General features: G+C 56.7%; 2 protein-coding genes across 2 annotated transcripts; both read left to right on the top strand.

Annotated features, from left to right (window-relative positions):
- Nucleotides 1–89: 89 nt before the first annotated feature.
- On the top strand, nucleotides 90–9,933 carry CD276 (CD276 molecule). Its single transcript, XM_057421148.1, has 7 exons — nucleotides 90–264; nucleotides 3,888–4,025; nucleotides 5,283–5,633; nucleotides 6,282–6,578; nucleotides 7,676–7,816; nucleotides 9,425–9,466; nucleotides 9,823–9,933. Exons 2-7 carry the CDS (start codon nucleotides 3,977–3,979, stop codon nucleotides 9,885–9,887), a joined length of 945 nt encoding a protein of 314 aa, XP_057277131.1. The 5' UTR covers nucleotides 90–264; nucleotides 3,888–3,976; the 3' UTR covers nucleotides 9,888–9,933.
- Nucleotides 9,934–17,621: 7,688 nt separating this feature from the next.
- Nucleotides 17,622–21,168, top strand: LOC130605549 (zona pellucida sperm-binding protein 3-like). Its single transcript, XM_057421110.1, has 9 exons — nucleotides 17,622–18,166; nucleotides 18,933–19,051; nucleotides 19,133–19,236; nucleotides 19,394–19,571; nucleotides 19,649–19,769; nucleotides 19,863–19,954; nucleotides 20,024–20,169; nucleotides 20,431–20,541; nucleotides 21,004–21,168. Exons 1-9 carry the CDS (start codon nucleotides 17,765–17,767, stop codon nucleotides 21,132–21,134), a joined length of 1,404 nt encoding a protein of 467 aa, XP_057277093.1. The 5' UTR covers nucleotides 17,622–17,764; the 3' UTR covers nucleotides 21,135–21,168.
- Nucleotides 21,169–27,492: the final 6,324 nt, after the last annotated feature.

Here is a 27,492-nt window from a genome sequence, read left to right on the forward strand (position 1 = left end):
TCAGGTTATTCTTATTTGCCTTTTAATTTTAAGCTCTGCAGGTCTGGGTGTTCCTGCTCCCCTCTGTAATCAAAAAGGGTGAGGAGCTTCCTTTGCTCTGGAGCAACAGGATCCAAACCTCCCACATGGGCACCTGGCTCTGGGGCATGGCCTGACTCTGCTGGAGCCTTTGAGAACACAACAAGAGCTGCTGGTGTTGAGGAACCCCCAAAGAAAATCAGCTTAAAAACAAGAAGCTGCTTCCTTTGGGGAAACATCTGGTGGGTGTGTGTGCGTGCTGCTGAAAAATCACCCTAACAAAGAGCCCAGCTCCCTGCTCTTCCTCCTCTTCCTTTCTACCCTGCTCTGGCTACATCCCTTCTGTGTATGTTGGGAGTGGTGCTAGTGCCTGCCTGAGGCTGTATAAAGGAGATGCTGTGTGTGGAAGCACCTCAGGGGTGTCCCCTTCTAGCACCGCAGCTCCCAACTGTTTGGGGTCCCTCTCTACCCTCCAGCAGCACTTTTTCCTGAGCACGGTGTGGGGTTGCAGCTCCTCTGCATAGGTGAATCATTAGCCGGGTTTTTCCCTGGGAAGTGGCCTGTGTCTGATCCCTGCAGCTGGAAACTCCAGCTGCCTTTTGTTCATCCCAGCGGAGATGCTCACACTCCTGCCTTGCCATGCACCCTAGGCCCACATTTGGGGGCCTGAGTCCCCATTTTGAGGTTCTCTGCACCCCAATACCCTTGGCTGGGTGCATCCCAGTCCCTTGGGTCTCCAGGTCTGCATCTCCCGGATTTGATGGGAGGGCTTCACACCGTAGTTCCCGAGCTTTGTGCATCCCAATGCTCTGGCTGTGTGTAACCCTTGGCTCCATGTGCTTTGGTTCCCCATCTCGGTGCACCCCATTCCCCATCTCGGTGCACCCATCCCTGTGCCCCCCCGCTCCCCATCTCGGTGCCCCCATCCCCGTGCCCCCATTCCCCATCTCGGTGCACCCATCCCCGTGCACCCCGTTCCCCATCTCGGTGCACCCATCCCCGTGCACCCCGTTCCCCATCTCGGTGCCCCCATCCCCGTGCCCCCCGTTCCCCATCTCGGTGCCCCCATCCCTGTGCGCCCCAATCTCGGTGCCCCCATCCCCGTGCCCCCCGTTCCCCATCTCGGTGCACCCATCCCTGTGCGCCCCAATCTCGGTGCCCCCATCCCCGTGCCCCCCGTTCCCCATCTCGGTGCCCCCATCCCCGTGCACCCCGTTCCCCATCTCGGTGCACCCATCCCTGTGCGCCCCAATCTCAGTGCACCCATCCCCGTGCACCCCGTTCCCCATCTCGGTGCCCCCATCCCTGTGCACCCCAATCTCAGTGCACCCATCCCCGTGCACCCCGTTCCCTATCTCAGCGCACCCCAATCTCAGTGCACCCATCCCCGTGCCCCCCGTTCCCCATCTCGGTGCCCCCATCCCTGTGCACCCATCCCCGTGCCCCCCGCTCCCCGGCCCCTCCTCCTCTCCCGGCGGGACCGCGGCAGGAAGCGCTCTCAGCCAATCAGAGCCGGAGCCGCCGCCCCGCAAGCGGCCCGCCCACGGCGGCGCGCGCTCTCCTCTCCCGCCCGTTGGCCGCCGCCTTCCCGGTAAGGACCCGCGGGGCTGGGGGGGGCGGGGGCAGCGCTGCGGACGTGGCGGGGACCGGAGCCGTTGGGGGGGGGGGGTTCGGTCCCGGTGGGTCCCAGCCGGGAGCGGGGCCCGCGGGGCAGGGCCCGGCCGCCGGAGCCGCCGCTGCTCCCGCTCCCTCTGCGGCGGGCCCGGGCTGGGCACGCGGCCGTTGTTCCCGGAGGGCGCAATGAATGGAGCTGCCCCCGGGGCTGTGCGGGGGCTCGGGGGTCCCGGCCGTGTCCCCACCGGCTCCCGTCGCCGAGGCCCGTGGGGGTGCAGGGGAGGCGGCATCCCTAAATGCCCCGCTTAACGCTCCCAGGCGTGAGACGGATCCCGGCTCCGGAGGAAGCGGTGGTTCCCCTTTTTGTGTCCCGGAGGAATAACCCGTCCTTTCCACCGCCACGCACTGCACCCCAAATCACTGCCTTGGGACCGGGGTTCGCACACCCCTCTTGTCTACCGCCCCTCTCCCAGCCCCACAGGGTCCTGCTGTGCAAGCGGGGAACTTCTCCTTCCCACCCACAAGTTAAGCTGGGACTAAAAATAGTCTAGAGCAGAGCCGGGCTCTTTGCCGGCACAAACCCCGGGGAGGAGAGGAGCAAACCGAGGGGCTCCCGCAAAAACCGGGCTGGTCCCTACACCGGCAGATGCCCTCCTTGCGCTTCCACCGTCTCGGGGGATAATTTGGCAGCTGATAATTTGGGTGTTATAAAAGAGCAGTGTTTTGGCAATAGTAGTTAATATTTAACAGGGTGACTTGTGGTCCTGCTGCAACAGAGGGTTTCATTATCCCAGGGGTTCAGCCATCCTGGTTTTCCATGGGAGCATGTTTGTGAGGTTCGTTAGATCCCAGCTTGTGACAGAAGCTCAGGTCTGGGGCAGAGCCCGTCCCGCAGGGATGGGGAAACCGAGTCATGGAAAGGCCAGAGCCCCATTGAAAGGAGGGTTGGGGACATGGGTGTCCCCTTCCCTGGACTCCTCTGGGATGGTCTGGCAGGACTCACAGATCACGGAACCTGTAAAACGGAATTGGTTTGAGCATCCCCAGGAAAAGGAAAGCGCTCCGAGGTGAGCAGGAGGAGGTGACTCACGTTTCCCGCAATGGGCAGCTGAGCACTGCCCTGTCACCCTCTCCCACCGCACGTCCCTCTCTTCCCACCCGTCTGGGGCTGGCTCTGGGCTCATCCCCTTGGGAAAAGGTGAGATTCAGGGATATGGCTTGGGAAAAAGAGCTGGGGAATTTGTTTTCCCCAGAGGAACCTCGTGCTCGGGAGGGAAGGAGAGGGCATGCTGGAGCAGAGCTGTGCCTCAGTTTCCCCCTGGGCCCGAGTTCCCCCCCGTGCCTCCATCTCGCCCTGTGCTTCCGTTTCCCCCATGGGACTGAGCCGAGCAGAGCTTCAGGGCTGCTGTTTCCCCACTTAAAGGGGTTTTAAGGATGAAGGAGCCGGTGGCTGAAGTTCCCTCTGCACCCCGGGACACCGGTGCCGTGACACTGATTTATTGCAAGGGGAGCTATTGTGTCAGAACTTGTCGGTGCTAAAGGCAGAGCAGGGGGCACCGGGATGGGATGGGATGGGACACGGCAGTGGTGATGCTGGCTGCAGCTCCTGCTATGAGGGAGGAATGCCGGTCACGAGGGGCCTGGCTTGCTCCAGGCACGGCAGGGAGGGATGCTCGGGAAGCGAGCTACGGTAGCCAGCGGTGCCGGGCAGCTTGCCCTCGCCTCTCCTCACATCCAGCTCCGAGATGCTCTGATTTTATTCCCCTTTTCTCAGGGCAGCCTCATGCCAGGGACTTCCATGTCATGAGTGGGGATGAACCTCGCAGCCTTCTCGCTGGTGGCAGAAACAGGAATCTGCAGACCTCTTTATGTTTAGCTTTTAGTGATTTTGGACCTCGGGAGCGAGTTGCTTCCTCTTGGAGCACAGGGATGTAACAGCCCAGCACTGTGCTTGGAAAGAGAGAAACAAAAGGGGAGGAGAAGCAGCGAGGAGGGGAAGAGGCTCACGTGGCTTCCCCAGGGCACCGGCCAACGCCTCCAGCACAAGAGCTGTCTCTGGGTCCGTCGGCTTCCTAAACCCTGGGACTTGGCTGGCTCCAGGCTGGAGGCAAACCCCCTCCTGCCTTTCACAACGGGGTGGGTGCTCCGGGTGCTGCTGGCATGGGATCCCCTGCTTGGTGCCGGTCTTCTCCCTTCTCTTTGTCCCTGGTCCCTGGCACCATCTCATTGTTTCCTTCTATTTTTCCTCAGCTCAGGGTACTTGTAATGAGAGAGGAAACCCCGTGAGGACACCCAGGGCTGCGCTCGCTTCTGCTTCCTCTCCCAGTCGTTGCTCGAGCCAAGGATGCTCTGCCCGCTGCTTGCCCTGAGAGCACTGGTGCTCGGCCTGGCAGGTGAGTGGGGCTTGGGAGGCTTAGGGGTTGGTGGGGCCTGCATGTCAGCACCCCAAAGGAGGTGTCCTTCGTGCCACGCTCGTCCTGACAAAGCTGCCTTTGACCCGTGGTCCCCGGTGGCAGCACCCACGAGGTGTTTCTCCTGTTTTTGGGGTCTTACAGTGGGTGTGATGGCTTCTGGTGCACATGGGCCGCCCTCAGAGCAGGGACACCACCTCCTGCATGGCACAGCTGAACAGCAGAGCCAAGGGAAGAGGAAATCCTGAAGGTTTCTGACTCCCCCGGATCTGTCCCTGTGCACTGCATCTCCTGGTCTCCCAGGCTGCGTCACGTCAACCTGGGAGGGATGCTGGGACTGAATCCTTTTGGAACGCTCAGCAGTGATTCTGGCCAGGCTGGGTAGTATATCCTAAAACCCACTGGCATTGACTGTTAGCCGGAGGGATACCTGATGCTCTTGAGTCTAGAGCCAGGCATGCTGCCTGAGCACTCTTCTCCTGCCTGGCTCCTTCCCACAGCTCCTCATCCTTCCCACCTGCTTAAAATGTAATGGCTCATTGCTGCCATTGTCTCCAGAGAGGTATTTGCCATAGGTAAAACCTTTGTTGTGTTCTGCAATAGTTTTGAGGTTGGAACATAAAGCAAATCCTTGGTCTGAGGGGAGCTTTTTTGTGGTGAATGAAGTGCCCTGGGTCTGCTTTGGAGGATGTTGCTGCTTGCTGCCGATGGGCACCCCAGGACCAGCTCCAGGTGTGGAGGGTCCAGCAGCCCTGGCATGGTTGGCGTTGCTCCCTGATACAATGGCAGGGTTGGTGTCCTGCCATGGCTTGGCACCGTGGTTGTTGGCATCGTGCTGTGGCACTGGGATGAGGTTGGCATCGTGCTGTGGCACTGGGATGAGGTTGGCATCGTGCTGTGGCACGCCGTTGGCATTGTGCTGGAGCACTGGTGCCATCTAGAGCCTTCCAGCCTGGCCATGGTGCTGCCCGAAGCTGCTGGCTCGTCCTGGGGACATGGGGCTGTGTCACCACTGCTGTCACCCACCTGCGTCCTCTACCCATGGGAAGAAACCAAGCTGCTTGTCCTGGTGGGGTACAGCTTGAGGTGCCCATGGTCACAGCTGAGATGCCACCTACCCCTGGGTCCCTTCCATGGGCATCACTTGATTTCCTTTGATGTTACTGAGATGGAGAGTTAAGGAGGTGCTTCTGCAGGGTCTCACCACCACATGCTTTTGCCCTTACCACCCTCCTGCAGGTGCCATTGAGATCCAGGTCCCGGATGAGCCCGTGGTGGCTCTTTTCGGCCAAGACGCCACCCTGCACTGCTCCTTCTCTCCCGAGGCCAACTTCAGCCTCAACGACCTGAGCCTCATCTGGCAGCTGACGGACACCAAGCGCTTGGTCCATAGCTTCTCTGGTGGTCGGGACCAGCTGGAAGACCAGGGTGGGGGCTACGCCAACCGTACAGCCCTGTTCTATGACCAGCTGGCCCATGGCAACGTCTCGCTGCTGCTCCGGCGTGTGGAGATCTCGGATGAGGGCAGCTTCACCTGCTTTGTCCGGGTCCAGGACCACAACAGCGCGGCTGTGACGCTGCAGGTGGCAGGTGAGGGATGGAGAGTTGGGGTGTCCCTACATGTCTGCCCAAAAAGAGGGGTTCTCCATCATGCTTTGTTCCTCTCTCGAGTCTCTTTCTCTCTCCGCCTTGCCATGGTCTCCTCATGAAGTCAGGTCTCTGTTAGAGACCAGCGAGCTGCATTGATGCTGGAGAGTGACTCCTCGTCAGGGACGGTAGTGATAGGACAAGGGGTGCTGGGTTCAAACTGAAACAGGGGAAGTTCAGCTTAGATATAAAGCAGAAGTTCTTTACTATGAGGGTGCTGAGGCACTGGCACAGGGTGCCCAGAGAAGCTGTTGCTGCTCCATCCCTGGCAATGTTCAAGGCCAGGCTGGACATGGTCCAGTGTGAGGTGTCCCTGCCCATGGCAGGGGGCTGGAACTGGATGATCTTAAGGTCCTTTCTAACCCAAACCAGTCTATGCTTCTATAATCTCCCCGAAATATTGCTGGTGGGGGCTGCAGTCCCTTCCCTGCAGTAATGTAGAGGCTCTTACAGAAACAGGGCCATGAACCAAAGCTGGGGAGGCTTCATCTGGTTGGTTCTGTCAGCTGGAAGAGTCTGTCCTTGCCCAGCCTCATTGGGTTCCTTATGATCTGGATCCTTTGCTCATGCTGGCTGCCCTCTTCCTTGCAGCTCCCTACTCCAAGCCCCATATGAACCTGGAGCCTAACAAGCACTTGAAGCCAGGAGATCTGGCAGCGGTGACTTGCCACGCTTCCCGTGGCTACCCTGAGGCCCACGTCCTCTGGCAGGACAGCCAGGGCAGCAGCATCACAGAGAACATCACCACGTCCCAGGTGGCCAATGAAGAAGGTCTCTTTGACGTGCACAGCATGCTCCAGGTGCTGGTGGAGCCCAGCAGCACCTACTCCTGTGTGGTGCGGAACCCGGTGCTGCAGCAGGAGACCCAAGCTTCTGTCACCATCACAGGTGAGCCTGTGGGGCCCAAACTGGGGAAGGGAAGTGAAGGGCACTGCCTAAAGATTGTGGTGGCACTGGGATCCCTCCTGGGGTTGCTACCCTGTATCTCTGCTCATCCTCTCTCCCCGTGGACTTGCAAGGGTGACTTGAGGCTGTGCTGTCCTCCCTGTCACCCCAGGCCAGCGTCCCAGCTAGAGTGAGCATCCTTATTTCTTAGTCTCTCACTTTGCTAGTTGGCCCATCCCAGTCTAAGCCAGCACAGGGCACGGTGCTTGTCTTCTCCTTAGCAATGCTAAGGATGCTCTGGGGTTTGGAGTTCTCCATCCCAGCTGCAGGAATCCTGCTTCAAAAATACAGGCTGCAGAAGTTCATTGGGCACCTGGTCCATTCTAGTTCTGCCCTCCTGGATGCCTTTGGAACCTCGTGTGCTCCTCAGCACTAATTGCTCTTTCATTACCCTCAGTACAGCACTGGCTTGGGAAGGTGGGTCCCTGGTGGAGCATTAATGTTTTGGCTGGATGCAGCAAACTCTTGCAGGGAAACCTGTGTGGATGCTGCTGGCTGGGGAGAGGGGGTGGCTTTTGTATGGCCTCATGAGCAAATGGTCAGCCTTGGGGTGACATCTGTGGAGGGGCAGGGTTTGTGGCAAGACTTCATTTGAAGGAGCACTGTTATAGGGAAAAAATGGAATTCTGGTTCTCCAGGAGATAGCCCCAAGTCCTGGCAGTCCCTGCCAGGCTGTCCTGGATGCTGGGGAAGGTGTCCCCATCCTTCCTGGGCTAAGATGAGAGGGGAAAGGGAGCAGGTGCTGCATCATCTGATGCTTCTTTGGAGCTCCCCAGCAAGTGAAAGCTCAGCCTGCCTTTTGAATTCATTATGTGCAATGACTTAAAAGTTAATGAAGTATTTTAACGAGTGCCTCAACCTGCTATTTCTGCTCATCCAGACCTGCTGGGGGAGGCCTTAATCAGAGGCACCAATGGTTTTACTTCCAAAACCACCTCTTGTTCCACCAACTCCTTCCATAGGGATGTCCCCTGGGCACGCATCCCCCCTGTAGGAGCACTGCTCACTGTGGTGGTATCTCCCTCTCCTCCCCCTGCAAGGCCAACACCTCGCCTTCCCTGCCGTGGCTCTCTGGGTGACAGTGGGACTTGCCATTTGCGTCGTGGGGCTGCTCATCGTCCTGGCCTACGTGTGCCAGAAGAAGATCCGCGAGAGCTGTGAGGAAGAGGAGGAAAACGCAGGTAATGTGGTGATTTCCCCCCCTGGAAAAGGGATGAGGTTTGCAGAGGGCCATGGATGGGGGGAGCCGGGGCAAATTTTAACCAGCGTGGGTTTGCCTTGGTGGTGGCGTCTGTTAGAGGATGAAGAGATGCTCGGAGCTGCTGGGGTCAGTGGGCACCAGCAGATCTGTACCTGTGCTGGCTGCGTGCATTGCTCCAGGCAGCTCTTTCAAACATACACTGGGTTTTCCTCCCCCCCACTCCCCCTCCCCAGTGAAAGTGCTCCCTACTTTTCCTTCTCCCCCTTTCACCTCCCTACTCCGAGCATCCTCTGCATGTCGGGTACCCACAACTGGGTGTGCGTGGAGCATCTCCTCTTGAGAAGGTGCTTTTAGCGCTTGCCACCATGGAAACGCCGAGTGCTTTGACACTGAAATGGCATGAGAGAGATGCTCCACGCTCTGGTTTTCTGCATCCTCCTCTTTGGTGGCTTGGGGTATTTTTGGGCTTTTTTATTATCATGGGGACGTGTTTGCACAAAAGAGGGAGGTTTTATTGCTGTAAAAAGCTGCCGTGCTCTGAAATGGCTGCAGAAGCAGCTTTCCTGGTGTTCCCATTTGTTTCCCCTTGCTGCCTCCCGAGGCGTTTGCTCTGCCAGAGCCTTTCCCTGCCAGCTCCATGCTGCAGGGCTGGGACCTGCAGCCTTCCCCCCCAGGGGTTCCTGTCTCGCTCCTCCTCTCTCTGTCTTGTGCCCATATCCCCTGATGCTTGGCTGTGGGGTCCCCCCAGCAGTGGGGACCAAGAGAGTTTTATCCTGGGAATGGTCTGCAGGAGATACATATATAGAATAATATATATTTTTCCCCCTCTAACAGAGTGTTTTCCCCTTGGCCAGGGGATTTGCAGTGCTGTGATGCTCAGCTGTGGCCCCGGGCCAGCTGACCTCAGCTCTTTACCATCAAGACACAGCTCCCAGCTCGTGATGTGTTGCACTGATGGCTGCATGCCCATAGCAATAACCTTTTGCTGTCACTCTTGGTCAGCCAGAACCCAGGCAGGGCCCCTGCCTGTGGGCCTGGCAGCCACGGGAGGCAGGAGCAGTGATTTTTGCTGGGCTTTCTGGCACGGTGGCAGATCTTACCCATGGGGTGCAGAGCTCCTGGGCTCCCAGACAGGGTGGCAGCTGGTGGGTGTGAAGGGGATGCTCATCCCTCAGTGCTGATGGGGTGTCCCGGAGGCGTTGGGGGATCCGTGGTCTCCCTGCTAAGCCCCTTGCCAAGCACTGCTCCAGATGGTGGCTGTGCTATAAATAGGGAGGCGAGCGGCTGCGCTGCATCACCCGGAGCTGTGGCTTTTCCTGCTTTGCTTGTAGGGGATGGGCCAGGCCAGCCCAGCCTTGTGCTGCAGGAATCCCCACCGTGGGGTGCTGGGTGCAGGTGGGTGCCACTCACCTCCTCCATGAGCATCACCAGTGGCTCCGCAGCACCTGCTCCTGAGCAGACCTTGGGATATGGGGTGATCATGGGTGGCTCTGAGCACTGGGGATGGCAGCGATACAAGGGACACCCACCAGAGCTGGTTCAGGGAGCTGGGGTGGAGCTTCACACTCTCTGGCTTGCTCTTTTGCAGGGACGGAGGAGCAGGATGAGGAGGGGGGAGAACCCAAGACAGGTGGGTGCATGATGCTTATCATATACATGTGCTTGTGCCACCGCGGTGTGCTTTACATCCTCCATCTGTGCTCAGCCCCCTGTGCTCGCCCGCTCCCCAGTGCACCACCCTATCTCTAAAGAGTAGAGTGCTTGTGATGCTCTGCTGTCATCAAACAGGTGAATTATGTGCCCAGTGATTGCCTTTATCTGCTTGTACAGGAGCCCGCTTGCGATGCTGGCTCCTTCCTGCCGGTGAGATTTAGGGACCAGGGTTGGTTTGCAGTGGAAATCGGCAATTAGTGGGGTGGGTTGCCCAAAACAGGGCTCTTGGTTGTTTCCTCCTTGACTGACCAAGTGCTAATCTGCTTTTTGCAGCTTTGCAGCTCCTGAAGAGCACAGAGATCAAAGAGGGTGAGTGCATTTGCCAGGCAACAGCGTAGGACCATGAGCTGGCTCATGATGAGGGTTTCTTCCTAAGAGCACTGGAGATGATCTAAGTGGAAAGCATCTATTGCGTCTCCATCATCCATCATTGGATTCTGGGGGGGTGGGGTGTGTGTGTGTCTTAATTTGTTCATATTTATTTCATTTTCTCCCCCAGTTCTCAATCAGATTTTCTTAGATCAGTTATTTCCCATCACCCATTTCCATTCCAGTTAGGGCTGCACTTGCCCTGGCCACCACTCGCATCTCCCAGCAGTGATGGAGTGATGCAGTTGATGGCTTTGACATGGTGTTTCTTCTCTTATCCTTCCTTTTCTTGGACACTGGTGGGGGGCAGGAAAAGCCTCCTGCCACCAGCCTGGGTCATTGTGAGGAATCTGGGTCTGTCTCTGAGTGTTGCCAAGAGGAGAGGAAGGGATGGAGTTGGTCCTCACGTTGCGTGAGCTGCATCCCTCCCCATGCAGAATTCCCCAGCAGGAGCCTGATGCTGAATTCCTGATGGGAATTCGTGGGAAGTGGAGCCCCAGCTCCTGGTTTTACCTTTGAGGACCTTTTTCCAACATCCTGGCTCGGTGCTGCCACCAGCCCATCATGCACCCCAGCCCTGTGACGCACTCCAGTGTGTTCCATGCTTGCTCAGCCCTGCTCATCCTCATTCCAAGATCTCAATCTTTTAATTCATTCCCTTTCCTATTAGAGGCAGAGCTTGGCCTCTGCTGCCACTCTTCTCTGCTCCTTTAACCCTCCTTCCTCTTTTATTAACAGCCCTGGTTTTCCTCTCATGCCATTTCTGCCTCCCCACCAGTAAGTTAATAAAAGCCTTTTCTCCCTTCCTCTTCCCACCTTTACTGAAGCATCAGCCAGCTCCACTTCTCCTCCTTTTTTTCCTCTTCCCTGCCCTTATCTCCCTCTCCAGACCACGCTCAGCTTCACAGCCACAGTGGGCCCTGTTTCCTTAACCCCATGTCAAAGACACCTGCTTGCACCTCAACCACTTTTACAGGAGCAATAAAGCTCGGATAATGACATCTCCCAGGGTTTGCCAGCCGGTGGGGGGGGGGATTGTCTATCCAGGAGGATGGATGGAGGGATAAAAACACACCTACATGTGCCTAGGGTGATTTACCTGGGGCTGGCATCAGCCCTGGGGGTGGGGATCCCAGTTTTCCAGAGCCAGGACAGGCCAGGGCAGTTATCAGCTGGATGAGCTCATTCACTTGGGCCTGGGAATGACTCTTTGTTAACGTCTTTGCACGTTTTCATTCAGTCTTTTCTTTTTCTCCCCAGATAATGAGCAAGAAATCGACTGATGGGAGCTGGGACGCCCCCAGGCAGCGCCCTGTGCCCTGCACCAGCTGCAGTGGGGATGAGCTCCAGGTCCCCTGGCAAGGGCACGGAGCTGCTGCCACCCCTCATCCTGAGCCCCGTCACCCTCCTCTGTCCCCAGTCTTGTCTTTGGGGTGCCCTGGGGCTGGTTGAATCTCTCTATCCCCAGTGAGCCCCCAGGGCTGGCGCATCCTTCCCAGGGATGATGTGGGGTGGAGGCTCTTCCCTGTCCATCTGTCCATCCCCACGTGGGGCCGAGAGCAACCAGGGTTGACCATTCCCCCCCGCTCCCCATCACCCTCTGTTCCTGCTCCTGCGTGGCTGCAGCTGAGCCAGCCACCTTCCAGGTGCCTTCCAGGGCAAACTTTGCTGCCCTTTCTAAGCCCAGAGGCCTTGAGAGTGGTGATGGGCTCAGTGAGCAACACACGGAGCCCTGGAGGCTCCGGGAAGATGGATGGGGCGTGCAGGACTCCCAGGCGTGGTGGGGCAGAGCTGGTGCTCTTGTCCCCGATGGAGGTACCACTCTGGGGATGTGTGGGGATGACTTTTGTCCCCTTGCACCACTGTGGTTCCCACTGGACTTTCATTTCTGCCTTAAATGCAAAGTGCCCTCGGGGCGGTTACCTCCTGCCTTGAATTATCCCAGGTGACAAAAGGCAGGGTTGGGGGGGGACCTGCTGGCCGGGTGAAGCCCCCCTGGCCTCCCCATGGTGACAGTGCTGCTTTGGGGGCTGAAGCACTGGTGAGGACAAACCCAGCTGGTGCATGGGGCTGAGCATGGGATTGGGGGGCATTGCCCCAGGACGTGTCTGGGGGTCCTCCCACTGCTGCTGGGTACCTGGGGCATCCAAGCTGCCAGGGTGACCGAGGTGGCATGGCCCTGGTCCTGCTCCGGGGGTGAAGTCCCTCGAGGACTCTTGTGCTGGGTTTTGGTTTTATTTAAAATCCAGGATCTGAAGGGGAATTTTGTGCCTTGACAAATAAATGGGGGGGGGGGGGGGGCTTGGTTTGGACAATGATTTCCAGCTCACCATGGTCTAAGAAGGGTTAAAAAGATCCATTGAAGCAACTGCACAAAACCAGGTGAAAAAGAGTTGAGTTTTCTCAGTCATCTGATTCTGTTCTGTCCCAAATTCACAGAAAAGAAACGAGTTAATTCCACTTATTCCTGAATAGAGTTTAACCCTGGATTTGTCCCTGAGGCTGTTAATGGCACTGGGGGATCTGGGCTCAAAAAAGGCTCTAGGGAGCCTTATTGCAGCCCCAGTGCCTAAAGGGGCTACAAGAAACCTGGAGAGGGGCTTGGGACAAGGGCCTGTAGGGACAGGCCAAGGGCAATGGCTTGAACCTGCCAGAGGGGAGACTGAGATGAGCTCTTAGGCAGAAGCTCTTCCCTGTGAGGGTGCTGAGGCGCTGGCACAGGGTGCCCAGAGAAGCTGTGGCTGCCCCATCCCTGGCAGTGCTCAAGGGCAGGTTGGACACAGGGGCTTGGAGCAAGCTGCTCGAGTGGAAGGGGTCCATGGGTTGGAACTGAATGAGCTTTAAGGTCCTTCCAACCCAAACCCTTATGTCCCCCTTTCAGCCCTGTCCTTTTGTCCCCTGCTGCCACCACAGCCCTTACGCTGCCCTCATCCATCACTCAGCACAGGGAGACAGCCACTCCAGTGCTGGATTGCTGCCTGCCCGCATCATGTGCTATAGAAGAACTGTTTCTAAAAGCAAAGAAGGGGGAAATGAGCTGGTGTCTTAGGAAGGGGATGATGGTGGGTTCATTTAGGGGGGTTGAGCTACAGCCTGCATTCAGAGCTGGTGCAGTTTTCAACCCGGTGCTCAGCAGCAGCATTAATATTAGCATCGAGGCGCTGGGCTGAGGATGAAATCATCATCCCCAGCTCCTTGGTGCGTGGTGGGGTGAGTTGTCCCCACATCCAGGGCATCTTTAAAGGTGTTGAGTTGGTGCCAGCATCACTGGGGATGTCTCCTCCAGCTGGAAGGTTTGGGGGCATCTCTTTGGGTCTGGGCCATGCAGGGAAGGGAGATCTTGAGGGTGGCGAGGGAGAAAAATCACCGTTGAAGCTGTGGCAGCTTAGGGGAAGTACTGCTTAGGTGGCTCAGGATGATGGGCCAGCCCAAGCTGTGCTTCTGCTTGGGGCTGAGCCCCTCACCGCTGTCCCTGGGAGGAGGCGCTGGGCTTTGGCATGGGGTAAAGCACCCCAGGAGGAGCTCAGTTGTCCCCTTGTCCCCAGGTGCCATCCTGCTTTTGGAGCTGTCAGGATGGTGGGTCTTTTTTGGGGGGGAGGAAACTATCCGGCCTCTTGGTCAAGGTTTCAATGCAACACACTGGTGTGTGGGTGCCGTGCATGAGAGCCAGGCAGGGACAAGGCTGGTCAGCCACGACGCAGGCGTTTTCCCATTCCCAACATCCTGCTCCCGCTGCTCCAGGGTAACGGCAAACGGGGCAGGCATGGAAGCGGGATTCAACGGGGATGCAGACCCAGCCCTGGGAGCTGCCTGGAGCTCAGCTCGCTCGCGTTTGCTCTCCTCTCTTGGGAGCAGGCGAGGCTGCGAGTTCATCACGCACCCTCCGTGTGTAAAAAGCCCAGCCACGCAGTCCCGTTTGGCAGCTGACTGCAGGCTGCTGGGCCAGGCTGTCCCCAGCGCCCATCCATGCAGCTCCCTTCTCCCCGTCAATAAACTGATCCCTGCTCCTTCCCGTGACCTCATTGCAGAGAGAGGGGAGGATGGAGATGCTGAGCCTGGTGGCTGCCTTCCCCTGAGCACCTTAGGGGCATGGGACGGGGTGGAGGATGCCCCTGCGGTGCCGGGGCAGGGTTGCTGCCTGTCCCTGTTGTCCCCTCGTCCTGACCCAGTTCACAGATGGGCCTGTGTCCCCACGGGGATGCTCTGAAAACCCAGGGTTATTTCCATGGGGTGATGTGCCTTCCGTCAGGATGAGCAGGATCCAGCTCCTGCGCTGCACCCAAACAGCCAATTCGTAGCCCCCATATTGCCAGGCCAGACCTGACTTCAGCTCAGAGCAGCCTGGCTCTGATTTAAGGATGCTCTAAATGTAATATGTGGCCTTCGCAGGAAAAGCAGAGCCCAGAAGCTGCCCCTGGGCTGCATCTTCCTGCACTCTGCTGCTGAAAGCAAGGAGCAAAGCCCCAAGGCCAGGGCTGTGAGACTGGGAGGAGAGGGATTTTAGCATCGCTTTCTACCTCTGCTGGTGGCTTTTCCTGGGAAGCAGCATTCCCTCCCCACAGTTTGGTCTAAACATCCAGGATTTGTTGTTTCCTCCCAGTGCAACAACTGGGATGGAGAAACCACCCAGCTCCGCGCCAGCGATTTGCTTTCCACGCACCAATGCAAAACGCTGGCACACTCAAAAGCTCCATTTCAGCCACTAAAAGGTCTTGAGAAGCTCCCCACTTGTGCCATCAGTCCCGGTACCCCGGTCCTTTTGATGGAGAATGAAGCAGCTCCACGGTATTCCCAAGGGAGCTGCGTGGAATGGTCACTTTCTCCTCCCAGGACCCATTTTTCAGAGCCCAATCCCAAGCAGGTTATTCCCAGCAGCTGCAATGCATCCGGTCCCTCTGAGGCAGCCTTAACTGAGGGGTTGAGAGACGTTTTAATTACAGATTTGTCTGCCCTGCATGATTTATCCCGGGTAACTCCAGCAATTTATCCATCAGCAGTTAGAAGGGCTCTGAAGCAGAAAGCAAGCGCGGGGAGTATTTATTGCAGTGACTCAGAAGTCGTTGGAGAGAGGTTGGAAGCGAAACAGTGATGCTGCTTGAAAAAGCACTACCTGGCGTGCAGGAATTGTCTCCAGCCAGGAGGATTAATGAGCACTTTCCCAACTCCCATTCCCCTTTCCCTGTGTTAGCCAAGCGGGGTTCGCTTCCCCTTGGGGTGCCTGGCATGGGGACGTTTCAGTGTCACGTTGTGATCATTTCAGCGCTGTTTTACCCTCGTTGCTCGTGATGGGTGACACCGCATCCCCCCGGCAGCGGGATCCGAGCCGGTGCGCTGCAGGCTCGGCGGCAGCATCGTTTTCTCCGGGACCACTGAAGAGAGGTTGGTGTTGCTTAATGAGCCTTAGAGAGGCCTGCGGTGCCGCAGGTAAGGAGCTGTTGTTTGAACAGTGCCAGCGGAGGGTTCACTTCCCCTATAAACACAGTATTTAACACTCCAGTGGAAAAGCACCCTGGTAAATAGACCCCTTGGATGAGGGGAAAGGCACTGACAGTGCAGTTCCTCGCCAGGCCTGGCAGAGAAACAACTTTTCTCATCTCACGAGCTGAAATTGTGTAGACAAATGGAGAATTCATAACAGAGCCATCCCAAAGGGAGGATGCGATATTGCTTCCTACAGCGCGCAGCAAAGGCTTCCACCGCGGCGCTCGTCCTGCTCAGCCGAAGGCTTTCCAAGGAGCGTGGATGGGGGGCAAGCGGCCTTCCCCATCGAGCAGGGGCTCAGTGAAGACCCTGAGCTCCTGGTGGCCCAGGGAAGGACAGCGAAAAGGACAAGGTCCTCAATGTCCTTCAGTCCTGAAGGAAGCCTGCAGAGGACTTGGAAGCCAGGAAGGGCTCACAGTGATGGATGCAGCCTTCACTGCGGTGCAGGAGCCAGGAGGTGGTGGATGGGGGGGTTTGCTGCCTGTTGATCTCTTTTGCACTCAAGCAAGAATAAAAGCTGTTCCTCACCCAACAGATTCAGGCTTTTAATGCCAGTGAATCTCCCATCCCCATTTCATCCCAGATTCCTGACTTGATTTCTCACCACCCCACTCCTGGTGTTTGGACCTGTCAGCCTTTGGCTGGAGCTATTGTGGGACGTGAGAAACCCACTTCAGAGCAGGGAAACTTGGGGTTTGTTAGTGTGGGACACGGGGCTCGGGCTGAGCGTGGTTCCTGGGGTACCTGGAGGAGCTGCACCTCTCCCTTTGGAACAGGAGCAAAGGGGTGCAGGCACCCATGCGTGTGGACCTGGGTCCCCATCAAGGTGGTTTGCAGGAGGCTGGGTGAATCAGCCCCTGGACACCCAGTGCCATGTCCTGCTGCCAGGCTGGGTGACGGGGCTGTGGGCAGCACCAGCATCACCTCCCAGTCTCCTGGGTGCCTTTGGCTGCAGGAGCCCCCATGAACAAACCCAGCTTCAGGCATGAAAGACATCAACCTAGCACAGGGATGAGCTGGGGCTGGAGAAACCCTGCTGCTTGCTGAATTAATAAAGAGGGCTTGAGCTGCCAGAGAGGTTTTTCTTGTTGTATCATTTATTCATCATTCATAAATATATCAGGGACAAGGCCGGGACACGGAGATCATGCCAGAGAAGGATGGTGTGGCATTATTCATGCTGCAGGGAGATAACAGCCAGTGCCTCATGTATGTGCCAGCAAGGAAGGAGATCCCACCAGGAATTTGGATGCACCCCCATGGTCTCAGTGGGAGCTCTTCTCACCCAGCTCATCGCTGCAGTCTCCCCTACCAGAGAATGGTGCCGGTCACCCCTTCCCAATCCCACCCCATGGATCCTAACGGGCCAGGGGGAAGATGCTTCAGCCAATAAACCCCATTTCCATGGGCACCCTTGTAAAGCACCTTTACAAACACACCATGAATGCAACCACTCAGGCTAAAAGCACCCTCCTGTCTTGTCCAGCCACACCACTGTGCACAGGGCATCACCCCCATGTCAGAGGGACCCCCCTCGCCGGGCTCTGCCACTGCAGCAAGCAGCTTCGGGTGACCCCAAGCTCTTCATCCAGCTCACATGGGGCTGTGGAGCCGTTAGTCACCGTGCTGCACACATGAGCAGCTGTGCCAATTAGCATAATTAACACACGAGGGCCAATTAATCTCTTGATTACGCCTGCCATTCACTTATCAGCTACTATTATGGGACTATCGGCTTTTGTACCTCTGCTTTCTATGCAAATACATCGGTTATGATGCCTTCATTACTTGACACACAATTACCCAGGGCAGATAGGCATGAAATCCAGCATGGACAGATTACCAGCACCCCCGGGCCAGAGCCCAGGTGGATCCTGCAGCCCAACTCCTCTCCATTTCTGAACGTGCCACCTCAACGATGCTCCAGGAACTGGGATCTGGGGAATCACTGATGCTGATGATATGGGGAGAAACGCTTGTAGGAGCCTGACTGTTGAGCCCTTGCCATGTGGGTGGCCAAAACTGGTTCCGTCTCATGCAACAAGAAGGAAACAGGCAGAAGGACAAGGGACAAAAGCAGAGGGCTTGTAGCCAGTTGGCCACCGAGGTGGCAGTGGTTGGTGCCACCCCAAGCAGGCAAGACAAAGAGACCTGGAACAAACTGCTCCGGGGCAATTCCCAGGTGCAGGTCCAAGGAAATCACCCTCCATGCTCTAAGAGGGAGGGATGATCCCAGCTGGGTCCCATTGTCCTGAGTTGCTCCTCGCTGGGTGGGGGCCTTCCTGCAGCCCCCAGGTGTCCCCATCTGGTATAAAAGGGTCCCGGGCAGCACCTTCCCTATGAGCTGGTTTATCCTGGGGTCAGGATGGGGTCTGCAGGCAGTCTGGTGGTTGCTCTTTTCTGCTGGGCATTGGCTGAAGCAGTGTCCTACAGTCCCTGGGGCTTCCCTCAAAGGGACTCTGGGGCTCTGAGGATGCGGGGGGATTCCTCTTGGAGCCGGCCCCGCGTTCCTTCCTTCTCCCAGCCTTGGGCATGGGTGGACGTGTCCCAGCTGCAGGCTGCAGCCCCGCCGCACCCTGTGGCTGTGCGGTGCCAGGAGGCGCAGGTGATGGTCACGGTGCACAGGGACCTCTTTGGCACGGGGCGCCTGGTCCGGGCTGCGGAGCTGAGCCTGGGCTCGGCTGGGTGCCGGCCGGGGGCCCAGAGCGATGCTGAGAGCACCGTGACCTTCGTGGCCGCGCTGCACGAGTGCGGCAGCACCCTGCAGGTGAGGCGGGGCGCTGCGGTGAGGGGCTGCGGCACCGCTGGTAGTGCTGCGTGGGGAATGGACCCCAGCACTGCGGTGGTGAATGGGGGTTGTGGTGGGCAGCGTCGGAGCGACGTGCTGCTGTGCTGCCCGATTCATGTGTGTCCTAGGAGTGAGCCGGTGAAGGTGGTGGCAGGGTTTGGGGTGAGGAGGGGCCTTGTGTGGAGGCAGTAGATGTCCAGCGAGGGGTGGTGTGACCGCTGCAGACCTGTGTCTTAGAGCCTGGGTACGCTCCTCAAGCCTTAGATGAGGCTCACACTCAACAAGGCTTGTGATGGGTTTATGGCTCAGTTGTAATGGGATGTGCATGCCATGTAACTGGATGAGCACAGGGGAGAAACGAGCAGAGCTTTACACTGCAGTGTCACTGGGAATGGGGCTTGCTGCCCTCCTCAGCAGGAGAGGGGAAGGGCTGCTTGGAGCTGCTGTGCCCCAGCCCACCCTGGGGAGGAGGTCTGCAGACCTGCTGTCCCACAGCCCTGACCCGCTTCATGTGGGTGCTCACTGGGGTGCCAAAGTCTGACCTGTGGGGCTGGCACCTTGTTGGGATGCTGGTACTGAGCTTCGTGGTGCCCTGTATGTACTGGATTGGGAATGTGGAGGGCAGCCTGTGCTTTTCCAGCTGGTGGGCCTGTGTGTCTTAGCACGATCAGTGCTGGGCATCTGATGGTGCTGGTTGATGTGCTTGTTTTACTGGCTTCTCACCTCTCCCAAACCTTCCTTGCAGATGACCCCCGATTCCTTCATCTACAAAATGAACTTGTCCTACAAACCTACTCCTTCTGGCAACCTGGTCATTGTCAGGACCAATCCAGCTGTGGTTCCTATTGAGTGCCACTATCCCAGGTGAGCAAATGGGGGCTGTGTCTCTGCCCCGACGCACCCGTGGGGATGGTGCCATCTTTAACGCACCTCTCCCTGGTTTAGGAGGAGCAACGTGAGCAGCAGCGCCGTCCGGCCCACGTGGGCTCCCTTCCGCTCCACCTTGTCAGCAGAGGAGAAGCTGATGTTCTCCCTGCGCCTCATGAACGGTGGGTGCAGACCTGGCTGCCCTGCTCCTGCCAGGTCTCGGCCATGTGCCGAGAGCCCAAACGGCTGAATCTGGGCTAAAATCCCATCCTGCGGAAGGGACCCGTGGGGTTGTTGCTCACTTAAGGGGCGTGCGAGGTTCTTGGCTCTACCTTCCAGATGACTGGAGCTCTGAAAGACAATCCAATGGCTTCCAGCTGGGGGAGAGCCTGCACCTCCAGGCGGATGTGGCTGCTGGGAACCACATACCTCTGAGGCTCTTTGTGGATGACTGCGTTGCTACTCTGAGCCCAGACAGGAACTCCTCACCCCGATACGCCTTGGTTGACCTCAGCGGGTAAGGGCTGCAGTGCCGAGTGGTGGTGGTGCTCCTGGGGCTGGTTGGGCTGCCCATGACTTCTGACCCTTGCCCAGGTGCTTGGTGGATGGGAGATTGGATGACACCACCTCAGCCTTCATCTCTCCAAGGCCAAGGCAGGAAACGCTGCAGTTCATGGTTGATGCGTTCCGGTTTGCGGGAGATGAAAGGAACTTGGTGAGATGTGGTACCCATCCCACCTCCTGTAGTGTGTCCAGAAGCTGTGCATGGACAAGTTCAATCATGGATGTTGGTTCTTTTCCCTTCCAGATCTACATCACCTGCCACCTGAAGGTCTCCCCAGTTGACCAAGCCCCGGACCCATTGAATAAGGCCTGTTCCTTCAACAAAGCCAGCAGCCTGTGAGTACCTGATGCCCACAGGGATGGGACCAGCCTCCAGAAGAGGGCTTACAGCTCATTCTGTTTCAGGTGGGCTCCTGTGGAGGGTACTGGAGACATCTGTAGCTGCTGTGAGACCGGCAACTGCCCATTGTATGGAGGATACTCCCGGAGACCCAACCCTGCAGCCAGATGGCCAGGGAGACGCTTGAGGAGAGACCTCTCCTCCAAGCAAGGTAGGGCTCTGTGCAGCCACTGCGCACCCCCAGGGCAGGGCGACCATCGAGGATGGGGTAGCTGAGATGCTGGAAGGTCTTTACCAAATGCATCTCGCCTTAAGGGCAAGCTCGGCTCTACCCCAGCAAGTAGCGGTGGCTGCGTGTCCTTACCCTCACAGCTACCAGGAAGCTGCTCTTGCAGGGTCCACCTTGCCCTGAAATCCAGGCTAAGCAGGAATTGCCTCCCCTGTGAACTCGGTCATGTTCATCTCCTCTTAGGTGGGTCCTCGGCAGAGGCTGAAGTCTCGGTTGGACCACTGTTAATCCTTGATTCAGCTCGGGGATTATGGAGTTCCTCAGGAGGTCTTGCACCAGCTGGGAAGGCTCATGGTAAGTGCATGGGTTTTCTGTTTGATTGTGTCCTCGGGTCTCATCTGAGGGTGGCTCCAGGTTGATGGAGTCATGAATCTACTGTGATTTCATGGGGAGGCTTTCTGGTAGCATCATCAGGAGACATTCAGGGGGACTCCTTCCTGAAGCTGTGAGTCCATCCCCTCATGGGTGGTGAAAAGACATTCTAATGTCTGTTATAGAATCCCAGCCTGGTTTGGGTTGGAAGGGAGCTCAAAGCTCATCCAGCTCCAACCCCTGCCACGGGCAGGGACCCCTTCCACTGGAGCAGCTTGCTCCAAGCCCCTGTGTCCAACCTGGCCTTGAACACTGCCAGGGATGGGGACCCTCACAGGGAAGAGCTTCTGCCTTAGATCTAACCTGAACTTCCCCTGTTTCAGTTTGAACCCATCACCCCTTGTCCTGTTGCTGCAGCCCCTGAGAGTCTCTTGTGTCTTCCAGGTGCTGCTGAAGGACTTTCCATGCTGGTCCAAGCTGCCGTGCTCGCAGCTGCCACCATGCTGAGCTTAACTGCTCTGGGACTGTTTCTTGTGTGCAGAAAATGCAGCTGCCCTCCTGGGGTGCCCCTGTAACTCCCCACCCCAATAAAGAGAAGTGCTTCTGTCCTCCCCTTGTGTCCTCAGTGGGGAGGAGGGACACAGGTCAGCCTTGGCTGGGTGTCGGGGTCGTGCTCATGCACACCCTGCAGGTAAGGAGCATCTTGGGGTGGCTGCAAGCTCTCGGGAAGCCACCAATGGACCAGATACAGGGAGAGCTGTCACCCCCTGAAAGCATCTCTCAAACAGCAGTGCTTGGTGGAGATGGAGGCTGCCTCTCTGAAGAGGCCTTCCCAAGTGCCCAGTGCTGCTGTTGAGGCTCTCTGTATGGTCTACCCTTGGTGCAGACAATGAGGAACCCTAAATACTGGTTGCAGACAAGGTATGGCTCCTATTTACAGGTAGTAAAGGAAGAACTGGTGCTGCTCCCAGATGCTGAGTGGATTCCTGACTCTAGAAGTCCCTTTTGCTCTGCCTTCACGGGGGTGGCAGTGGGGATGTGAGAAGAGCAGCTCTGTTGGTGGGACTTGCTGCAGCCTGGGTGAGGGGGCCCTGTCCTCTGCAAGGACACAAGGGCAGCTTTAAGTGGGGGGGGTGTGGGTGCTGAGTGTGGCTTCTGCTGCTGGGAGGGACTTGGTGTTGGAGAAGGGCAGAAGGTGAGCGTTGCTTGTAGGTGGCGTGGCCTCGGCTGCATGGATGAAATGGGAGCAATGGCTGGATGGGGAGGTGGAACTTGGTGGTTAAGAGGGCAAATATGGGAAGCTCTCAGTCCATCCGCTCTAAACAGGTCTCGAGTGTAAATATAAAGGGGTGGGGGAAGCCCTTAGTCTGGATTATAATCTCCTCTCCTTGCAGCAGCCTTGGGGACTCTCCTGCTGTGCTATAGGGCACAGGAGTCCTCATCACACTTAAGTCAATAGGCACAAGATGGGCCTTGAAATGATGCTGGAGTGCTCTCCTTGCCCTGTGGCTTTCCCTCCTATGCAGCAAGGCTTAACCTGACCTCTTGGCTTGGGCTGCTGAAGGCTTGAGGCGTCTTCTGCCTGCTGGGATTCAAGTTGGGTGTGAGCTCTGGGTGTCTCAACTCTAATGGGCTGGGATGAACACCAGTTCTGCCTCTTGGGATCTTGAGGAACACGAATACCTCTCCTGTTTCTGGCGTCAGAAGCAGGAATGTCCCCTGGCTGTGTGCTCTGCAGGGGGAGCTTCCCAAGCCTCTTGATTTCCCCTCCCTCCTTCTGTCTGAATGGCCTCCTGTCCCTGCTTCCTATGTGCTGGGGAAAGTGAAAGACCTGATGCTTCCCACAGCCTTCCTGAGCTGAGGAGCCTTCTCTTAGCCCTAGGAATCAACGGGCAAAGCAGCAAGGCTGACCTAGAGCAATGCCAGCAGCAGGGTTGGTCCTTGCCTTTTGCCTTCTGACAGTGTTAGAGGCATTACCTACAGATAGCAGCTCTTTTGGCCTGCACTCCCCCAGCCATCGGGCTGCAGTGCAGTGATGCTGATTCTCCTTGCAGGGTGCTCCAAGAAAGGCCAGGGCCAGCTCCAGCTCTGCAACTGTGCTTCCCTAATGCTGAGAAACAGCTCTGGGGCATGGCAGGGAGTGGGGATGCCCTTCCTAAGGGCATGGAGGCACTGCTGTGTCATCTGTAGGCAGCCCTACCTGTATGGTCCTCTTCGGATCATAGAATGGTTTGGGTTGGAAAGGACCTTAAGATTCCACCCCGTTTGCCATGGGCAGGGACACCTCACGCTAAACCATGCCCCTCTAATGGCTTCAGCATCCAGGCTAGGAAAGGGGGAGAGAATCTGGGTGGGTCATTTGGAGTTATGGCTCCCAAAGCTGGGGTTGCTGTAAAGGGATTAAGGAGGCAGAGAGGCAAAAGGTGCCTCATGGAGGATGGTGCCGTGATTATTGAACTAGGGGACCAGGCAGGCATTTGTCACTGGATGCTCTTGAGAGCTGAGCAGTTCCAGGTGCTGCTCCACTGTCATAGAATCAGAGAATGGTTTGGGTTGGAAGGGACCTTAAGGCTCACCCCTTTCCAACCCCCTGCCAGGGGCAGGGACACCTTCCACTAGAGCAGCTTGCTCCAAGCCCCTGTGTCCAACCTGGCCTTGAACACTGCCAGGGATGGGGCAGCCACAGCTTCTCTGGGCACCCTGTGCCAGCGCCTCAGCACCCTCACAGGGAAGAGCTTCTCTCTTATATCCAACCTGAACTTCCCCTGTTTAAGCTTGAACCTGTAAGGTCCCCAGAGCACTGAGCCCTCTTGCTGGAGCTGCAGTAGGTGATGTTGCTGGTCCTTTTCTTCCTGCCTGGGTTAACAGAGCCCTGCCTTGCTGGATGCAGAGGGGAAGTACACTGCCTATGCTGGGGGTGATGCCCACCTCATCTGCTCTGAGTCCAATCAAGCCCTCTCCCATACCTCTGCTTTTGAGCTTTATTAGCATTCATTTCCCTCACCCTCCTGAGAACAGACTTAATTAGAAAGCTGGAAGATGCTGGAAGAACAATCAATTTGTGGGAATTAATAATGTGAACAGGGATACAGCGCGGTTCTTCACAGGTGGCTCCAGGTTGCTGTGTCCCGTTACATGGCGATGGTGGTGATAGGCTCCAAGTGGCCTTTGAGGCAGTTAATTAAAAGGAAAAGAAGTTATCCCACAGGAAAACCAGTAAAATGATGTTTACAGGAATTTCAGGGGGAAAGGGAGCTGCTGGCCCTTTTGTTTGCAGTGTTGTGGTATCCTGTGGAAGTGGTGTGAGCATCAATGCCCCTCTCCTTCCTGCGCAGAGGTGGCCCTGGGCATGGCCCATCTGTTATTAGAGAGCAAGAACCATTGAAGGCAGGGCAAAATAATTAATGGAAGACTCCATCGAGTGAGCTGCGGCTTGTAGCAACTTGCTCTTGCAAGCCTACAGGGAGCCTGGGCGGGTTTGGAGCTCCTGTTGTGTGCGCCTTGGGGGTAGGTGGTCCCATCCCCATGGGGTTGATGTCAAGGAGATGGCAGCATCCTGGGACTGGTCTGGGTGCTTGGACAGCCAGGGAAGGGTGCACAAGCTTCTGCAGGGCTGTGGCACTGAGGGCAGGCTGGAGGTCAAGGTTGGACTTGATGGCTTTAAAGATCTTCTCCATGGGACTATCCCCTTCATGGCCCTGCCATGTGTCCTACAGCAGAAGGGACCTTTCCACAAGGGATTCCTGCTCCACAGGGTAGCCTTAAAACAATCAAAGGCAACCAAACCTTCCACCTGTGATGGAAACCTCCAGGTCACTGCAGCCAGGGTCGTACTTGAGGGGTTTCTTCCCCAGTATGGAAGGGAAGGAGCCTCCCACGTTGTCCCTGAGCTGCCTGCCTTGCAGTTCAGTACAAAGCAAACCTGGTTCCTGGAGCCCTGCCACCACAGGGAGGTTCATCAGCTCAGCCCAAGGCCTTCCCTGCCTCAGTTATTGCCTTCTACATTTACTTTTCCCAAGCCAAGTGCCCTCTTGCATTAAATCCCGGTGCAGACCTGGCTCTTTAGAGAGGGGGCTGAGGCACGTGTGCCCTGTGGTGCAAAGGGCTCCTTTTCCCCCTCATTTTGCCCCTGTGAATAAGCTCCCTGAAGTCCCAAGGATCCTATTTCTTCTCCATGTGTCTTCTGCATCTCACCCTGCTCTTTTGGCTGCACTTAGACCCCAGCTGGGGGCTTCAACCATGCTCTGCCCCTGCATTGCTGATGTTACATGGGGCTGGCTCCTGTGCTAGCCCAGGTGGGGAGTGTTTGGATGCCAAGGGGTTTATCTCCAGAGTCAGGCAAGCAAGGGACATGACACAAGTTGTGTCCTTTCTCAGCCCTCCGCAAACAGGCACTAGGGAGGCCAGTAAGCTTTGCTGCCCAAATGCATGCATTAAGCATGTGCAGCGGAGCATCAAGGCTCATTTCCCAAGGATATACGTTATTAATGCCCTGCCTGCATGTGTCCAAGGGAATTGCCACGTTCTTTTTCCTTCCTTTTCCCCTTTCTGCGATGATCAACAAAGCAGGACGTTGTTCTAAGCCTTGGGATGCTGCTGGTGGAGCTCTAACAGACAGTGACCTTCCCAGTGGTGTTTCCTGAGCTGTTTGCTGCAAGTAATACCCATCTTCCCTGTGCAGAAGAAGCCAAAAGGAAAACTCTTGGTACGTCTTATGGGTGGTTATTACCATCCGAGAGACACAAGCATTTCCCCAAGGAACTGAAGCTAATTCACTTCCCGGGTTTTGCTGCCAGAAGAAATGTGCTGGGGTGTAAATGAAGTGGCAGAAGCCATTTGAAAACAGCGTTGGTAAATGGAAGCCATGCTGTATTAGTGGGGATAATTCAGTGTAATTCCCTGCTAACGAATTAATGCACCACTCCTTGTACATTAGAGCTTCCCTAATTTGATTGGAACTCGAAGTGCTGCCTTCATTACCAGCAAATATTAATGCAGTAAAGCAGGGTTTGGTGGAGTCCTTCCTTCCCAGCAGGCTCTGTATCCAGGTGATGTGCTGGGGGGGGGGCTTGGAGGAGGAGGAGGAGGAGGAGGAGGAGGAGGAAGGTCAGGGATGCTGCCCACCGCTGAGGCTTTATGGGTGCCTTCTGGGTAAGAAGCTCCTCATCTTTCTCTTTCCCTTTCCCAGCACAGCAGGAGCTTTTCTTCAGGTGTCGCAGCCTGGTTTGGGTTGGAAGGGACCTTAAAGCTCATCCAGCTCCAACCCCTGCCACGGGCAGGGACACCTTCCACTGGAGCAGCTTGCTCCAAGCCCCTGTGTCCAAACTGGCCTTGAACACTGCCAGGGATGGGGCAGCCACAGCTTCTCTGGGCATTTCAGCATCACCTCTTGGTGGGCGCACCCAAGGGCCGTGGGGTTGGCATGAAACACCCCATTTCCCCACTGCGTTGCAGCCTTCTAGCAAGGAAAACCAGGAGCTAAAGGTATGGTTATTGAGTTAAATACAGCACCAACTGCTGGCTCATGGGCAGGGTGAGAGGAGCAGCTCCATCCCAGCTTTGCAGCCAGCCCTGGCTTTGCTTTTCTATAAACTCCTTGTAGGAAAGGTGAAGAAGAAGAAAGCAGAGCATGGATGCCATTTGTACCTGAAGATGGTACCCAAGTGGCTGCGATGCAGGGGGAAGCATCACTCTGCAGCCTCCTGTACCTCTTCTTTTCACCTTTTTCCTGCTGTAAACTTGCACCAGAGGTTTTGTCCAAGGCTGATGCTGTGATGGGGGAGGCACTCTCCCAGGAAGCCTTCCCTCCATCCCTTCTGTGTGGCCGGGGAGCTGGGAAGACCAGGACCAGCTCCGCTCAGTCCTGTTCTTTGGTGCAAATGGCTCCATCAGGCATGATTTCAGCTCTGTGCTGCTAACACGAAGTCCTCGCCTCTGCTCTGGCTGAGAGGGGATGGGGAAGGGGAGCTTGCTTTTTGCAAGCCTTTTTTTTTTGGTGTTTTTCTCCCAAAAGTGTTTCCTAAGTTTTTCCTTCCAGAGACCAAGATCTGGGCATCCTCCAGCATCCCAAAGGTGACTGTGGATGATATCCCAGGGCACTGCACGAGCCAGTGGGCAAACAATCGGTTTTAATCCACCATTTGAGCCCATAGTAACGAAAAGACACGTTTTAACATAGAGCTGCAATGGGGATGTAATCCCACAGCTCCAGGTATGAGGTTTTAGAGTCTCAAACCTCATCCTGACACCTGCTGGGATTTTGGGCACAGCTTTCAGTGAACCGGTCTGGTCCCACCAGGCTCAGGTGGCTTTGGGGACACTGTGTGGCTCTCCACCGAGGCCGGGGCATCACCCAGCACAGAGCCAATGCTACTTCCCATGGGCTGGTGCTGATGCCTTTGGGTTTTCCTCTTCTATTTTGTTCCCATTCCAAGATCCTCAAGGTTTCAATTATTTATCTGGAGCGTGATGAATGCTTTGTCTGGCATGTTTCTGCCGGGGGAGCCCCGGTACGTTCTGCTTTAGAGACTTCTAATTAAGGAGCTCCATCAAGCATGTCATCCCTTGTCTTACAAGTACCTCCAGGGCTCCTCTGGTGGGGCCGGACTGCAGCAAGCGCAGCTGGACCTGATGGATCTGAGGGGCCTGGGGCTCTTTTAGAGGGGTGCTCCCATCAAGCACCCCTTGTCCCAGGGTCAACTCAAGGCTCAGATTGCGGCTGCCTTCGGGCTATGGAGGTAAGAAGCGCTTTGGGGCTCAAATTTGCCCTTTCTGGCTGAATTTGGGGGGGGAGGAAGCAGGATGTGGCCAGGCTGAAGCTCCCTGGGCACTGGCCGTGGGGCAGTGACACCGGTCGGTGATGCGACACGGGGCCACCACGGCATCGGTGCCTGGCGGAGGGCTCTGCCGGGGTGATGGGGCTGGAGCAGCCCC

This window comes from Pezoporus wallicus, unplaced genomic scaffold (genome assembly GCF_028554395.1).
Source record: "Pezoporus wallicus isolate ANWC-B61680 ecotype Strahan unplaced genomic scaffold, APGP_CSIRO_Pwel_v1 contig_7731, whole genome shotgun sequence".
NCBI lineage: Eukaryota > Metazoa > Chordata > Aves > Psittaciformes > Psittacidae > Pezoporus > Pezoporus wallicus.

Bases quoted from the DNA above. Each gene is read 5' to 3' on its own strand.
- CD276 (XM_057421148.1), top strand. From the start codon at position 3,977: ATGCTCTGCCCGCTGCTTGCCCTGAGAGCACTGGTGCTCGGCCTGGCA. The intron at 4,026-5,282 runs GTGAGTGGGGCT...ACCCTCCTGCAG, and splicing joins ACTGGTGCTCGGCCTGGCAG to GTGCCATTGAGATCCAGGTC. The intron at 6,579-7,675 runs GTGAGCCTGTGG...TCCCCCTGCAAG, and splicing joins AGCTTCTGTCACCATCACAG to GCCAACACCTCGCCTTCCCT.
- LOC130605549 (XM_057421110.1), top strand. From the start codon at position 17,765: ATGGGGTCTGCAGGCAGTCTGGTGGTTGCTCTTTTCTGCTGGGCATTG. The intron at 19,052-19,132 runs GTGAGCAAATGG...TCCCTGGTTTAG, and splicing joins ATTGAGTGCCACTATCCCAG to GAGGAGCAACGTGAGCAGCA. The intron at 19,237-19,393 runs GTGGGTGCAGAC...TCTACCTTCCAG, and splicing joins CTCCCTGCGCCTCATGAACG to ATGACTGGAGCTCTGAAAGA.